This window comes from Marmota marmota, unplaced genomic scaffold, assembly GCF_001458135.2.
Source record: "Marmota marmota marmota unplaced genomic scaffold, marMar, whole genome shotgun sequence".
Classification (NCBI taxonomy): Eukaryota; Metazoa; Chordata; class Mammalia; order Rodentia; family Sciuridae; genus Marmota; species Marmota marmota.
In genome coordinates this window covers 32,205,756-32,223,146 of record NW_026000174.1, presented here as the reverse complement: position 1 = coordinate 32,223,146, position 17,391 = coordinate 32,205,756, and the positions used below count along the sequence as shown (strand labels likewise).

The following is a 17,391-nucleotide window of genomic DNA, read 5'->3' as shown; positions in this document are numbered from 1 at the left end:
ACACACACACACACACATACACTCTTGGTGTCAGGCTTATCATCTTTCAGTCATGGGCAGCTTTCGTGCCCTTGCTGAGGGCCAGGTTTGGACTTGAGGGAGGCTAAGGTGTCCCTGCTCTAGGCAGCTTAGATGGAGTTCAATGAGAAAAAGCTAGGCGGGCTGGAGGAGGAGGCAAAAAGGGCCCCCCAACTTCCTCACCACCTTCCTTCCTCCCATGGTCTCTGCAGTCAAGCAGCTCCTCTGCCACGAGGTCTTTCTGCTCCACCTGTGGTGCCCATGCCTGATTGAGAAATGGTATGCGTAAGGACAGAGGGTTTCTATGATGCCAGCGTCCATGTGAGCAGCTTTGAAATAGGCTTGATTTGTACAGAACAATGCAAGAAGATCCCAACATCAGGATTAGACAAACAGCCTGGTTCAGGAGCTCAATTAATCTGCTCTGCTTCTACCAATGGGCTTTCCCTGAATCAATACCAACCACAGCATGACGGAAAGAAATGCCTCAGCAGGCAGACAGATTACACTCGTGCAGCACCTGCCCATGCAGGGGGCTACCCTGGACGGAAGACACAGGGAAGGAGAGCCAGTGAGCCCCTCCCTTTGGTACCCTGGTACACATCCCTCCTTCTTCATAACCACCTGCTGGCATCACAGAATGTTATCTGGGGGACTCCAGGGGAATTGAAAAGAGACTTCCAAGCAGCAAAGGACTGTGGGAGTTGGGCTCTGTTCAGCCTAGGAATGGCTGCCCAGCTTTTGCTGAGGAGGTCACAGCCATTTGTGAGAAGAGCTGCATGGAACTGTCTTTGGCTTCTGAAAGATGCCCTCTCGACCACGCCAGGACACCTGGTGGAGTGGGGTACTGAGGTGCCCCCCCTCTAATGCTAGGTCAAAGTCGGGTCCCCCTTCCTTCTGCAGCTGCCAAGTGGATTTCAGCCTCTGGTCATGGTGAATGAGAAGCAGCTGCAATGCCCAGAGTGCAAGAGAGGGAAGAGCAACACCAAGACACACAGGAAATAAGAGCTACAGACTCTGGAATGACTTTCTTCTAAGGGCTGCCCTGCCCATTCTTTCCATCTCCAAGCACAGGGTGGGGTTACGGGGCAAGGGGGGGGGGGCTGTGCTGCCAGGTCCAGCCATGGAGTATTTTGTAGGAAAGGCATTTCTCTCAGGAATTATGTAGGGTTGGGGCATAAACACTTCTCTGCTTGTTAAACTTGAGTTTGCATCTAGGATCTCATTAAAACGCAAATTGGGATTCAGAAGATTTGGGGTGAGGCTGGAGATCTGGAGATCCTGAATTTCTAATAAGCTTCGGGTGAAGCCATTGCTGCTGGTTCACAGACCACACTTCATTAGCAAGTGTTTAGATCACAAAAAGTGAACCAAAAGAAAGAAAAACCAAGAAACACTGAAGTCATAGTAGAATCCATCTCCACATCCTATGCTGGGCCTCTTGGAGCCAGCTTTACCCTAAACAAAGTAAGAATCTGCTCATGGGTAAGAATTCCACAGGCAAAAACACACCTTTTTCCAGCCTAACTCACAATCCTTTGCACTAAAAGCCACCACTAAATAGGAAAAACTGTCTAAAGGACAAGGTTTCAACCCATTAGCAACTCTCATTTTTTATTTTTTGCAGTACTGGGCATGGAACCAGTACTATCTCTGAGCTATTCCCTGACATTTTAAATTTTGAGATGGGGCATCCTTTGATTGTGGAGCAAGGCTGGCTTCAATCTTATAATCCTCCTGAATCAGTTTCCTGAGGATTATAGGTGTGTGACCTCACACCTGTGCCAACCTATTAGCATTTTAAGAGATGCTCTGTAGGTTCCTTAGTAGAGTCTGGAGAAAGAGGGCAGCAGCCAGCCTTGGACTGGGGCTCAGATCATCATACTAGTTCCAGCTCTGCCTGAAACCTTGTTCAAGCCCCGGTCCTTCCTTCACTGAATATTTAGTAAGTGCTTACTATGTACCAGGCTCTGTTCTAGATTCAGCGGGATACAGTTGTGACCAAGACAGATAAAGTCCAGGCTCCCATGGAGCCAACAGTTGAGTGGAGAAAAGACATATAGTGAAAGTGTCAGGAGAAAACTGCCCTGGCCCCAAAGAAAAAAATAAAGGCAAAGAAGGGTAAAAGGACAGCTGGATGCTGCTATTTTGTATAGGGTGGTCTAAAAAGGGACCTCTGATCAGGTAACAGGTGAGTAAAGACTAAAGGTGAGGGAATGAGCATTGTCTGGGGAAGACATTGAAAGTAGAAAGAATGGCAGGTGCAAAAGCCCGGAGTCTCAGCTTTCTTGCCTTTAAAATGAAAAGGCAAGTAAACTGGGCCTTTGTAATTGAGTTCTAAGGCTCCAGAAACTGCAAGTCTGGGGTGGGGTGGGGGCAAGGACACTTTGGAAGTATGAGGACAGGAGAGGTTGGTGAAGCCTACAGGCCACAATCACTGCCTCCACTTTATTACAGTCATATGTCTCTCTTCCCGACTGTTTTGAGGAGAAATTGACCAGTTATTTTTTAAGAAACAAAAATAATCTGTCCTATTAAGGGAGAGAGATATTTTAAAACCACTGAATGGGTTTTTCCTGCCCTGGTTTTTTATTGATACGTCTCCTCTCCTTCCAGTTCTAAAATAAGCAGCCTGTCTGCCCTTGTGCTAATCCAAAGGCAACACTGCAGATTGGCCTGGGCCAGGGGAGAGCCAAGCCGAGGTCGCTTGGAAGCCACCAGACCTGGAGAATGTACCAGGGCAGCCCAGCCAGCCTGGCCTCGCCCATGGCCGGCTTCCTACCAATCCAGGTGACCAGACACTCTTAAAAACAGCAGTGGAATGTGGTGAGAGTTGGTGTTTGCAAATGACAAATTTCTGACCTAATTCCAGTTCTTTGGAATGGAAAACCAGCAGCTTCCTGTTACAAAATGTCCCAACAGTTCATGCCTAATACTTGGGCGTGAGCAATTCCTATACATCAAATCTAAATTTGGCTAAAAATATAACAAAGCTGGCGTATTTTTAGCCAGGTAAACATTTCTAGGGACTAAGTCAAATTTATATGGATTTCTGCTCTGCAATCCAGAGAAGAAACGATTCCAAGTGAGCGAGAAGCAGGGACTGAAGGGGAAAGCTGAGGAGTCCACTGGGCAGTCAGCATTCCTGGTGACCATGTCCAGCTTAGGTGTCCTTCCTGGGACTAAATTGTTTTCCTTTCCTGCTAGAGAGATGGCACCTGGCAAGGGGAACAGCCCGGGTTACTTCAGAAGGCAAGTGCTAGGTATTACTGGAGGTATCTAAGTAAGTTGTTTACCCTCTCTGTGCCCCTTGTACCCTCAGCCAGACTTGGACTTGGTTACCTGCACAGAGGGAGGATGAGGCTGAGGGCAGGAATGCTGGCTGGGCTGTCACTTCCTGGACTTCCAGCCTGGCTCCTCCACTTAGGGGCTATGGGATTCTGGGTGAGGCTGGAGATCCTGTTTATATTTTCTATGCCTCAGTTCACCTTTAAAATGGAGATGATCACAAAAGCACTCACCCCGTAGCTTATTGTTTTTGTGATGATTAAATGCGAAAATCCAAAGTGCTCAGAGTGTTCAGTAAACAGCAGTGATCTTATCTCCCCACACAGGCACTTTCACATACACTACTCTTACCCACACAGCTCACTGAAATGCAGTATTTCCCCTGGGAAACTGAGGCCTGGCAGGGCTGATTTACCTGAGCTGCAGTTTAGCAACTATTTATTGAGTGCCTAGAATGTCCCAGGCCCTGATAGCGCTAGGGAAGTTAGATGCCTGGTAGGTAAGAGGGGAGGTAGCATCATATCGCAGGGCTCTCTGACTTCCAGCTTGGTGCAGGGGGTGCGTCTATGAGGCTGCATAGAAAGAGTGTGGTTTTGAAAGTGGAGAGTTCCAAAACTCGCTCTGTACTTGATCAAGTTCCTGGCCTCCTTGAACTTCATACATGAAATGGGTGAAATGTAACAGTCTTATCCAATTGTCTTAAGCTTCAGGAAGATGATGTGCGTCAAGTGTCTGGCCCAGGGGAGGTATTCAGTGGTGACCAGTTGTCACAGTTATACCATCTACAGAGAGGTTCTGTTTTTTTTTGATTGAGTCAAATGCAAAAGCTTCCTAATATTGAAGGAATTAAGAATATAAGTACTTGCTAGAAAGAAGAGGAAAGAATATAGCCCAGGGCTGGTCCCAATTCTTTAAACCATCAGGCTCCTCAGGGCAGAACATCTCATCTCAGAATGAGGTAAAAAGGACACTGGACTAGGAGTTAGGAGGTCTGAGTCCCAGTTTGTGCTCTGGCCCTTGGAGCTGGAGGACCAGTGGCTGGGACCTGTCTCAGCCACGGATTCCCCATCTGTACAATGGGGTTATGGAAACAGATGGCCCCAATGTCTCCAATGGCTCAGGTGTCCTGAGTCCAGTCCCTAGAGGCACAGATCACAAAACAGACATCCCAAGCAAGCCTGCTTATTCCAAATCTGGCTTTGTCACCTAAGTGGTATTTTTTTCCATCCAGGAATTGATTTCCTTGGTTGGAAGACAGTTAACAACCAAAGCTCACACACCGGAAGGTCTGACTGCGCTGGGACACTTGCAGCCCACGCATTTTGACGTAAACATGCGTCACTCCAAGGTCTGAAAAGAATCAGAGCAAATCAGCATGAAATAGGGACTGCACAGAGCTGCAGCCGAGCAGCATGTGGCAGGAGGACAGGAAAGAGGTCCTGCAGCTGCAAGGCACATGGACCCCACAGGGGCCAGCACCACAGGGGTGACCTGGGGGACAACAGCCACTGCCGTGGGAGAAGGAGATGGTACCCAGACTGTAGCAGGATGTGGGCAAAAAACAAATGGGGCTACTCATCCTTTAAACACAAAATCTCTGGAGACAGGCTGGGACTGGCACAGGAGGCCCTGATAAGAAGGAAGTAGTGAGGAGGGCCAAGGCCAAAAAAAGGGGGAGTAGGCTCCAAAGAGGAAGAGGGTTTGAAGTTTGATTATCCAAAGTGGCATCTCAGTATAGGGCTCAGGCTCCCCTGATTACTAGCAAAATAGCATGGTTAAGAGCACAGGTTTTGAATTAGAGGGTTCAAAACCTGCCGCTGTCCCTACTGATTACGTGACCTGGACAAGTCCCAGAACCCCTTTCAGGTTAGTCTCCTGACTCCTGTGTTTCTCCTTATTGGTAAAACAGGATCAGTAATATTGCCTCTGAAAGTTAGTGTGAAGATTAAATTAGATTTTATATGTACTATGGTTTGGATATGGTTTATGTCACTCACAAAAGGTTCATGGGTCACCGGAAGTTCCCAGGGAGTGGCTTTGGGATGGCATAGAACCCTTGAGAAGTAGGGCCTAGTGGGAGGCCCTTAGGTTGTTGGGGTGTGCCCCTGGGAGTACTGGTCTCCTGGGGTCAGGTCTCCTGAGAGTGAATTCTTAGGAAGCCTGAGACAGACCCTGAATCTTGCTATGGCTTCCTACTTGGGAATGTGATCCCCTGCTCCCGCCACTGCTATTGGCCATGAGGTGATGCAGCCAAGACAGGCCCTTGAAAGACTGTGCACACTGCTGTTTGATCTTTAGCCTCCCCATGGAGAGGTAGGTCAATCTCTTTTCTTAGTGCTATTTTGGCATAGGAATGTAAACTGGATTAATAGACTATGGAAATGGCACATAATAGTTGCTGTGATCATGATTCCTGAACTAGTTTTCTTTGTTTCTTTTTTATTACAGCTTTATAGTTATACATAGTTGCTGGGTTTATCCCAACAAACTCATGCATGCATGGAAATCTATTTCAGTTCATGATCTCTGCCCTTCCCCTTCCCCATTTCCCTCCCATCCTCCCTTCCTCTATTAGACTTCCTTTAGCTCCTGTATTAATTTGTATTTGATTGATTCCTTATGTTATTTTATCCTTCCCTCCCCCTTTTCTTTATTTTACTCTAGCTTCTGCATATGGGAGAAAAATTTGACCTTTGAGTTGTTGAGTTTGGCTAATCGCACTAAGCACGATAGTCTCCATTTCTATGCATTTACCAGCAAATGCCATAATTTCACTGTTTTTAATGGCTGAGTAGAACTCCATTGTGTATATATATCACAATTTCTTAATCAATTCATCTATTAATGGGCATCTGGGTTGATTCCATAATTTAGCTATTGTGAATTGTGCTGCTATAAATAATGAGGTGTTTGTGTCACTGTAGCATGATGATTTTAGATCTTTTGGGAAAATACCAAGGCATGGGATAGCTGGGTCATATGGTGTTTCCATTTCTAGTTTTCTGAGGCATCTCCATACTGCTCTCCAGAGTGGTTGTACTAGTCTGCAGTTCCACCAAAAAATGTACAAGTGTTCCTTTCTCCCCACAACCTCACCAGCATTTATTGGTATGCATTCTTAATCGTTGCCATTCTGACTGGAGTGAGATGAAAGCATAGTGTAGTTTTGATTTGCATTTCCCTGATTGCTAAAAATGTTGAACATTTTTTCATATATTTGTTGGCCATTTGCAATTCTTCTTTTGAGAAGTTTCTGTTTAGTTTTTTCCCATTTATTGATTGGGTTATTTGTGGTTTTTGAATTCTTTGTATATTCTGGATATTAATCCCCTATCAGAGGAGTAGCTGACCAAGATTTTCTCCCATTCTGTAGGCTCTCTCTTCATGCTCTTAATAGTTTCCTTTGCTGTGCCGAAGCTTTTAAGTTTGATAGCATCCCACTTATTGATTCTTGATTTTATTTCTTGCACTTTGGGGATCTTGTTAAGGAAGTCAGTGCCAACACCCATATGATAAAGTGTTGACCTTACATTTTCTTCTCCAGTGTTTTTTTAACATGAATGGGTGTTGGCTTTTATTAAAGGCCTTTTCTGAATCTATTGAGATGCTCATGTGATTTTTGTTCCTAAAGTGATGAATTACATTAATTGATTTGCATATGTTGAACTAACTTTGCATCCCTGGAATGAAATCCACTTGATCTTGTGTATTATCTTTTGGATGTGTTTTCGAATGCAGTTTTCTAACATTTTATTAAGGATTTTTGCATCTGGGTTTATCAGGGATATTGGTCTGTACTATTTTTTTCTTGATGCATCTTTGTCTGGTTTGGGTATACTGGCTTTAAAAAAAAAGTATTTGGGAGTATTCCCTCCCTCTCAATTATGGTATAATTTGAGAAAGACTGCTGTTAGTTCTTCAGTAAAGATCTGAGAGAACTCAGCTGAGAATCCATCAGGTCCTGGGCTTTTCTTTTTTGGGAGGCTTTTAATTGCTGTTTCTATTTCATTACTTGATACTGGTCTGTTTAGGTTTTCTATGATTCAATTTGGTCAGGTCATATGTGCCTAGAAATTTGTCAATTACTTCCAGATTTTCCAGTTTATTGGAGTTATTCCTGTACTATTCTATTCTAGAATTTTCTAAACCTTCCCCTTTTCCTAAGCAGCCAAAGACCTTGAGAACCCTTCCCTGGTCCTCCCACCAAAGTGGGGCAGAGGGAATCTGACAAAACTCATCCAGTTCATTGTAGCCCATTATCATCATCCAGAGAGATCCGATGCTACTGGAGCAGCCAAGCAGTTTGGACAGTATAATGAGCCTTGTGTACACTCTCTGTTCAGTCAGACCAGGCAAGTTTCCCAATGACCTAGCATTGAAGAGCTTTGATGATGGCCTCAGCCATTGTGCAGGTTACCCAACCTATGTGTCCTAGGCTTGGCTACTCTCATGATGTGACCTTCTTGGTTCATACCCTGGGAGAAAGTTCTGTAGAATCTATATGGTTGAGCTATAGCTTTATGAATGCAGCTTGTGTTGGGCAGTTTTTGTTACTATAACAAATAACTGAGATAATCAACTTATAAAGAGAAAAGTTTATGGTAGCTCATAGATTTGGCAGTTCCAGTCCATAACTGGTTGCCCCATTGCTTTTACACCTGTGGTGGCACATCATGGTGGGAGAGTGTGGTAGAGCAAAATCACTTACCTCATGTCTAGGGAGTGAAAAGAGAAGGAAGAAGAAGCCACGATCCCCTTCAAATGAGGGCCATCAATGACCTGAAGACCTCCCAGGAGGACCCACCTCATAAAGTTTCCAGCACATCCCAGTGGCGCCTCGGTGGGGACCAAGCCTTTGACACATGGTCCTTTTGGGGACATTCTAGATCCAGACCTCCTGCTCATTATCCACTCCTGTTTTCCAGTCCTTTCTTTAATCTCTTCCCCTCTACTTTCTTCTCTTCTGCAAGTATTTACTAAGAATTATGCCATTATGTACCAGAAGGGATCAAGAGAGACACATCCTTGACCTCCTGGAAGTCACAGTTCCAGGTGGGGGTGCTATAGAGGAGGCCCTGGGAGTCACAGGGGAGAAACCACCCAGGTCATGGTGGTAGCAGAAGGCTCCTGGAGGGGGTCTAAATTGGAATGGGTAGAAGTGGGAGGATTTAGCCAGGCAAAAGAGACCCAAACAGGGAGAGAAAGAAGTTCAAGGCAGAGAAAAGCTAGCCTCCACTTATATCTTTACCATCTCAGTGCCTGGCCTGGTCAGGCTCAACCTGGGGCTTGGATTCTTTTAGAATTTCTTCATTTGAAAAATTTCCTTTACATTTGCCACCTTGGAAACATTTTAGGTTTTTATAAAAGCTTATCAAATGAAACCAGATCTTGTGACTTCCCCAAAATGTCAGCCAGCAACCATTCTCATGACAGATCAAAGAATGAAGCCAAGATATCCACGCAACACCAGAAAGGATAAGGAGTCCTGAATCTGGAGAGACACCCTTGGGCAGGCAATGATGATTTTGCATGCACACACATGCACGCACGCACGCACACACACACACACACACACACAACTATTTCACTATTTCATTTATGTTCTTGTGGGTTCGACATAGGTATCAAGGGCATTGGTAACGTGTACTATTCAGCCAGGGCTTTGTTTTGTTTTCCAACATTTTATTTTGAAACACTTCAAGCCTACAAAAAAAATTGAAGGAATTACACACACATTTTCACCTAGATTCACCAGTTGTTAACATTTTATGACATTTGCTTTCTCCTCTCTGCAGATATTCTCACCATTTTCCCCCTGAGCTGTCTGAAACCTAGCTGCTGACATCAACACACTTCACTTCTAAATATTTCAGCAATATTTTCTTCCAAGAAAAATGACATTGTCTTACATTGACATAGATAGAACAATACTACCCATTATACATTCTACATTCAAATACCTCCAACTGTCTCCAGAATGGTCTATGTGACAGGTATGGTTTTGCTCATCTGGGACCTAGGTAAGGATCTCTCATTGGATTTGGCCATCATAACTCTTTGATCTCTTTGCTGAAAAAAGTCCTTCACCTGCCTTTTAGTTTTATCTTTCATGACATTGGCAGTTTTAAAGGTCCCAGGCCCACTGTCTTAAAGAATAATCCATAATTGGAACTTATCTGTATTACTTCCTTGTGCAAACAAATGATTTCAAATCAAATTTCTCATTTTTCCCCCTTCTTCTCTCTAGAACTAGTCCTGCTAGTTATGCTCAGTGATGATCCTAAATGGGCCTCAGGACAATTTACTTTGATTCAGTAGTAATGATGCCTTTTCAGATATTTTTTTCAAAATGCTTTCACATTTGCCTATTTAAGAACTTTGACTTTGGAGGTCAAACAGATATGGGTTCAAAACTTCCTAGCTGTGCTACTTGGAACAGTAGCTTAACCTCTCTGCACCTGGATTTTTCTCAAAGGGTATTTAAGGAGTAAGATGCTTAAGGCAGTGCCTTGTCTATGATAATTGCCTCTCACAATAACTCTTCGTAGAAGGTAAAACATCCTTTCCATTTTTATGAGTTAGGTAACAGAAGCTCAGAAAGACAATGTGACCCTTGCAAAGGGTCAAAAGAGACCAATCTAGAACCATAGTTGCTGACTCCCAGAGCTGTGACTCCTAGTCCTCCTCAGGAAGCAACACCTGCCTTATGAGATGCTGTTAGCATTAAATGAAATGACACATATCGAGTGCTATGCATTATGCTGGTACAGAGGCTGTGTTCAATCAGTGTCAAAAACTATCATAATAATTATTTTTGTAATTTTATTGTGTATGACAATTTTCTTCAAAGGCTCCAAAAGAACCCTGGGAAGTAGTTTCTTATAATTATTTTGACCAAAACCCTGTTATGGTTTAGATTAGGTATTCCCCAAAAGCTCATGTGTGAAACAATGCAAAAGTTTAGAGATGAAATGATTGAGTTGTAAAAGGTTTAACCTAATCAGTGCATTACATCCCTAATAGAGATTAACTTGGTGGTAATTGCAGGCAGGTTGGGTGTGGCTGGAGGAGCTGGATCTCTGGGGGCCTGTCTTTGGGATTTATATTTTGTCCTTGGTGAGCAGAGCTCTCTTTCTGCTTCCTGGTACCAGATTCCCAGCTTCTTTCCTCTACCACATTTGCCTACCATGTTGTTCTGATATACTTTGGACCCGGAGCAATGGAGTCAGCCATCTATGGACAGAGACCTCTGAAACTGTGAGCTTCCAAATAAACTTTTCCTCCTCTAATTATTCTTATCAGGTCTTTTGGTCACAGTAGAAATAAAAAAAAACTGACCAAAACACCCCCATTTCTACCCTGTCTTCTCTCCCAGCATGACAGGGTGTGGTGGAGGTAAAATAACCCCAAATTCACTGATGATATCAAGGTTTCACTTGAAAAGAAAGAAAAAATATTCTGAGGCTGTGGGGTCATTGTTTGCAAAAGACAAGAGAGGTTCTGTTCTCCTTGGGAAAGGGGATACTAAGTCATGAGTCATTCTTAAGGTTTTGTGTGGGTGACCTGGGGTCCCTGTGAAAACTTTTGAGTCACTTGCTATTGTCTAGCATAGACTGAAGCAAAAAAGCCTGACCAAGTTTTGTTCCGCAAATCACATGGCCCATTCTGGTCAAGACATTCTAGGAACACATTGTCCATCTCTTTGAACAATGTGACCACAAGACAGAGTAGCTATTGAAACTGGCCCTGTGACAATTGGTAAAACACCATTGGGCAGCTAGCCATGCCTTGGGGCACCTTAATGGCCAAACTAATCACAAGGTCCAGCTCCCACTATAACCATGCCAGCTACGGGAGGAAAGGGCTTTCCTTTTGCCCCCAGAACAATAATGAGCCATTAAGAAGTCCAGGCAATGGGACCGTTTCATTCTTGGTTTTGTCCTGGGCTGGGCCAGCACATTGGGCAGCTGCATTCAACCACCTCTACAGTGTCAGCTGAGATGAATGTACAAAGGAGACCTCCCACAAGGGTGGTTTGTAGCAGATCCCTCTGTTTGATTAACGTCATAGAGATGGCCTGTCTGAAACCAAAATGTGGAAGTTTTGATGAAAAGCTTTGGATTACAACTTCTTTGGATGACATTGTTCTTAATTTATGCTTGCTCCCCAATCATTTAACCAAAGCCCTGCTAGGCTCTCTGCTTCCACAGAGCAAGCCATCTGTCCTTCTATGTAATCAGCCATGCATGTGGGAGGCAGAAAGGTAGGGTGGAAAGAACATGGGCTTAGAATGAGACAGACACTAGCCAAGCTTGGCTGTGACCTTGGGTAATAAAAATAAAAATAGGCAAGATCGCATATCTCTTGCTTAGCTCGGGACAGACTTTGTGCTTGGCCATCTACCTGTAGTATCTCACTGAGTCCTCACAGCCAAGTTATATGCAACACCATTTTTGCTTTGCAGATGAAAACAAAGCAAAAACTGAGGTCTAGAGATATTAAGTAATTTGCCCAAGCCTGGATTCGAATCCAGATGTGTGTCTCCCTGAAGCCTAACCAACCAACATGGAGAACTTGCCTTCAAGTGATGATTCTCTTGATCACATAAATTGTGATGACTATTTTTGCATTTTGCTCAGTTTCTCATGTCTCAAATTAAATAATTAATGTATATATAATGTATATAGAGCCCTGCAGATGACCTGGCACATAGCAGATGTTCTGTAACTGAGGCTGATTTTAAGAAATAAGAATTTCTGACCTTAAGCTAAAAATCTCGCTGGGTGGTTTGGTTTCCCCAGACTGGCTTCAGGAGATTTGCAGAGGCCTAATTAGAACACCTATCTTAAGCCTACCCTCATGGACACCATGATTTGGGGCTTAAAATCGTGGTTGCAGAGGAAGAGACTATGAGAAGGAAGAAGCAAACCTAGCCATTCTGAAAGCTAGTATTCGGGCTGTAACTCCTCTAGCCCTGCCTTTGATGTGTGTGCTTACATGTGCTCTACACTCTAAGCTGTTGCATGTGTATATATTTGTGTATGTGTATGTGTGTGTGTGTGTGTGTGTGTATACACATATCCAGAAGTAGATGTATTTATACACAGATATATACACACAAAATGATACCCTAAATAAGCAACCCATACCACCCTTAAAATGTCTTTAGAAAATTAACCCATGGAATAAGCAATAATATGTGAGTTATAAACATTCTTGCATATTGGCAGATAACCACACTACACATTCCCCTCCAAGAAATGAGAAAGAGAAGAAAGGGAATAACACAATAGCAGAAAAATGCACTAATCAAATCCATAATCAACTTTGATGATGGAGCAAGGATTCTAATCAAAACACAATGGGGCAAAGTCGCAACAGGTTGTGAGCTTGGAGCGGCACTCTCCTCCCAGGGGCCTCACCCACGCTTTCTTTTTAAACACCTAAAACACTCACAGAGGATTTCAATCATTTGTAATTGCTTTTTCAAAGAAAAGGGTTGCAAGCTGAACACGAGCTCCTAAAAACAGGAAATATCAAAGTATTACATGTATTATCCGCCCCCCTCCACAACTGCTTCTTAAAAATAGGTTTAATGTCTCCTCAAAATGCTCGGAAGTTCCTTATCTGAAGGTTGGCCAAAGAAGATTTCCGAACTCAGAGCATGTCTCTAAAACAATTCTTTGCACATAGTCATAATTTATAGAGTAGAAGCTATAGATGGTGGTTCTTAGGGGAAGGCCCAGGTATCTCAGGGGATGCAGAGGAGAGATGTGTGGCTGCAGAGCAGTTTCCTCCACTGGAGGCTGAAAACCAGCTGGAGGTTTTGGGGAGATGCTTGAGTGAGGGGCTTCAGGGGTTCATGGTGGGGCTATTCGATGGTCAAGTTGTCTTCTTGTACTTGGTGGAGATGGAGAGCAGGCTTGGGGGCCAAAGGGAAGTCACTGGCTAAGGAGAGCTGCTGGGTCAAAAACAGCAGTTATAGTTTTCCCTGTGATGACCACATCGAATATTCTGAACCACAACTTAATAATAATAATCACCATCATTTCCCAAGGCTCTGTTGTAAACCAGGTCCTTACTGGATACCATCTCTCCAGCCTCTCACCTCCAGACTGCATGTTCAGAAATACCGTCCACCAGGAAGCCAGTATCTCCTTCCACTGCAAAGCCTCTGGTTTTTCTCTTCATCACCTTTTTAAATGGAAGATGCCAGATCCCAAGCAATTACTTGTTGCATGAAGTGACACATACTCCCACTTTGCACCACTGTGTGGCACTTCATGATCCTTTCTGGGGTTGCTCATTCTCCCCTTCTCTCCCCACCAGCCATTCCTGCCCATCTTTCAAGCCCAGCCCATCTCCTGCCTCCTCCATGAGGACCTTCCCTTCCTTCCAGAACCTTGAATTCCCAGCTCCAAGCACATTTCTTAGCTGTCTCTGTTGGGTACATAGTTAAGCCTTCCAGCTAGATAATAAAATCCCCAAGGCCCAAGCCATGTCTCATTTGTTCTGTGGGCCTGATAGAGCATTATAGAGGGAGGTAGCAATGCAGGGTGCAGATCAGAGGCATGGAAGCTAACTCAGCTAGGCTCCTTGCTCTGCCACACTAAGTGATCTAGAACAAGTGACTGAACTTTGCTGAGCCTCAAGCTCAATGGTTACAGCTGGGGTCTTATAAATCAGAGCCCACAGGTTATTGGGCAGGCTCAGTAGCCACCTCTGTACAGAATCATAGTTAAGGGGTTGGAGTCCAGAGCCAGACTGTCCAAGTATTAATTTTACCTCTGCTACTCACAAGGTTACTAAACCGGTCTTTGCCTTGATTTCCATGTGTCTAAAGTGGGGATAATTACACTTATCTCATTGCATTGTTATAAGACTGAAATGAGTTATTTTATGGTGAGCACTTAGAACAATTCCTAGCACCTAGGAAGTACTATGTAAGGATCTGCCATTATTAATATTGTTATCATAGAAAATGGATGTGTCATACCTGCTCTAAGTATTTATGGAAAGATAAATGAGATTGTGTGTAAAGAGGCTGTCACATTAGGCATGTGACAAGTGGTCCTGCCCTTCCTTCATCATCCCATTGAGTCTGGTACTGTATAAGGTATGCAGTAGAGGTTCTATAAATCCTTGTGAACAGACTGATACCTTCCTAATAAGGATTTGAGAGAATAAGCATATTTTTTTCTCATTTAGAGGGTATTAGATCTGGGTTCAACATACTCTATCCCTGGAGTTAGCAATATAAATAACCAATTTTATTAACTATTCCTTATTTGTCAGAAACTACACTGAACACATTTTTTTTTTTTTAATTCTCACAAGTCTTGTGTTGTTTACGCCCATTTTTACAAATGGGAACACTGAGGCCCAGAGAAGTTAATAGAATAGGTCACCCAGCTAGTACAAGACAGATATATAAGACATCAATGATATGCACATGTTTTAAAAACCTGTGCTTTTTTAGCCACTGCACAACAGCCTCCTGCCAAAAGTCCCCTGAATAAAAGGGAGGCAGAGGCCTTGAAACATCATTCATCATTTCCTGGTTGTCTTCTTATGATAAACACTAGGTTTTGGACCAGGGAATTACCAGATGGCAATTCAGACTCAGTCCTCAAGCCATATTCAAGGGACTTTTCTGAAAGGTGAGTGTGCCCCATGTCAGTCAGAATGTAGGGACATCCTGACCAAATAGGCAAAATTCCTTTTGACAAAGTCACTTTGATGTCAGGGTGGGGCTATGAGAACAAGGATCTGCCACCTGTCACGGTCCCTAGGAACCCTGGATACTGTCAAGGAGAGGGGAAGCTGGTAAATCCAGGATGGTCCACTGGAAAGTGGCTGGTTTCCTTAACAGTCTATCCAAACCATCTTCATGATCAGTGCATGTGGGCCATTGAGGTGGTCTGAGAGGATGCTAGGGATTGTGGGCCAACAAGGAAGAAGGGAAGCAATGTCTTCAGGGAACAGGGCCCAGCGAGCCCATCAGGGAGAAGCTGGAGGACATATTTTCAGGGGACAGCATAATGAATCACCTTTCCAGAGCCAGCCCACTGCAAGTTCTCCAACAACGTTTGTTAATTGAAGGGTCAAATGGGCAAAACTAGACAGCTGCCTGGCTATGAACAGTCCTATCTTTTATCTTCCCCCTCATTCCTCGAGCCCTCCTCATCACGCTCAAGCGTATGTGTCACATTCTGAGTCACTGTCCTGGTCTCCAGCACACTGTCCACTACACCTTCTAATCCCTGCTCCATGGAGAACTAGCAGGAGGCACTGTCACACTCACCCCCGTTTCAGAGCCCCCTGGACAAATTCTGTGGCTAACAACAGAAAAAGAACAGAGCACACAACCCTAGCAGAGACAGGGCCCGGGAGCATGGGAGGAAATCTTGCCTTCCTCCCACACACCATCACTCAAAGCTGTCAGCTTCCAAAAATGTTTAGCAAGTGCAGCAGCAAGGGCCATGCTTATCAGCCTGGTGCGGGAGCTTAATCTGCTTGGAGGGCCTTCTCTAGCCTAGAGTTCCAAAAGTCTGCTTACAATTAGCTTCCAGCTCCAGTTCCTCCATCAGAAAGTCTAGGAATGTGTTGAGCTCTAGCCTCTGATCAGAGAAAGCTCCAGGAGAAGGTGGGGACAGTGTCAGCAGGGAAGTGCCTGCCAAAAAGGTCAGCTGGTCTGTTGCCACTTCCCCTACACCAGCCCCAAAACTCCCCCTCTGGCTTCCAGCCTTTCCCTACCAGGACAGTCACATCCGTCAGGTCGGTCTGTCCCCAAAAGTCCCTGATGACTGGCTGCCAAGAAAATACAGCATGCCCCTGCTCCCTCCTACCAGAAGAGGGGGGGAATGCAGCAGGGAGGGCAGGAGGCCAAGAGAACCTGATTGGCCCTTGCGGATTTCCTTAAAAGAGATTGCGCGGCCTGAGCCTGTCACCCAGCAGAACTGGGGAACTGGGTTGATGCCGGCTCTATCTGCAAAGGTACAAGTCACCATTTCTCTCCCAGCAATTCTCCCATCCCGGTCCCTACCCTCACTCCCACCTCCTCAGTCACCCCGGCTAGCAACCTCTGGTTCTCCTACCCAGGAAGGAGGGGCTTATCTTCGGGCCGCCATGCCAAGCAGCCACCCCCACCCCACCGCTACAGCCAGCTAAGACGCTCGAAGTCTCCATCTGCCTGCAGTCCCAACACCTTGCTGGAACTCGATTCCCTAAGAATGGGATAGGGACAGGGCCGTCTAGAGCCAAGAGGAGAGAAGGTTCACTGGCAGCCCCTGCCCCCCTTTTCCTGGATCTTGCAGCTAGGTCAGGGAGCTACGAACCCAATAAGGCTCAGACCATTCGTTGGCAGGGACCAAACCTCTGCAGAACCGGCAGACAGGCACAGCGGCAGCAGCAGACACTGCCTTCTTAGAGCCAAGCCCTCAAAATGCAGGACTTGATATTTCCAGTGCTGTACACGCTTTTTGAGAACACCTCAAAAAGAAGTGCACCCCCCATCCCCAGATGCCGCAAGCATGCCCGCACTCAGGATATGCAAAGCACCTTAGGCTAACCTCGGGCACCCGGGCCACACCCACTGGCCGGCCCACTCTCCTTGAGAACCCCTGCAATCGGCCAGCCTAAGGCAAATGGTTGCCCTCTCTTTCTCCCATCTGAACGTGCCCTCCCCAGTTGAATTATTCACCCATCCCCACATAACAGTGCCCCAGCACACAGCACCTCTCACCTGGGTATCGAACCCGTTTTCCAACGAACCGCTCTTCCGCAGCGGGAGCCCCTCCCCTGCAGGTTCCTGCAGCCCTTGCGATTTCAGCGGGATCTGGCTGGGATAGGCGGTCTTGCTCACCTCCACCTTGCTTCCCAACTTAAGGTAGCAGGGCTGAGGGCCAGCCCGGGCCGGGGGCACATGCAGGATGGGCGCAGCGCTGTGCACGGGTTTGGGCAGTCCCGACTTCATTTTGGAGGCTACCAGGATGGCCGGCATCTTCTCCCGGGGATTCGGCTTTCCCAGCACGTCCCTGGCAGCGGCGGCGGAGGCTACCGCTAAAGGCAGCGCGGGCAGCAGAG

General features: G+C 45.4%; 1 protein-coding gene across 15 annotated transcripts in view; it reads right to left on the bottom strand.

Annotated features, from left to right (window-relative positions):
- Nav2 (neuron navigator 2) overlaps window positions 1-17,391 on the bottom strand; it is a 704,255-nt gene that overhangs the window by 362,021 nt on the left and 324,843 nt on the right. For 14 of the 15 annotated variants that reach the window (XM_048788480.1, XM_048788482.1, XM_048788487.1 and 11 more), the window contains exon 1: window positions 17,051-17,391. This exon is cut by the window's right edge. The exons of the other annotated variant lie outside the window; for it this stretch is intronic. In XM_048788480.1, the coding sequence (XP_048644437.1) occupies window positions 17,051-17,308 (258 nt within the window). In that variant the 5' untranslated portion in view covers window positions 17,309-17,391. The remainder of the gene's footprint in view (window positions 1-17,050) is intronic. 15 annotated transcript variants of the gene reach the window in all.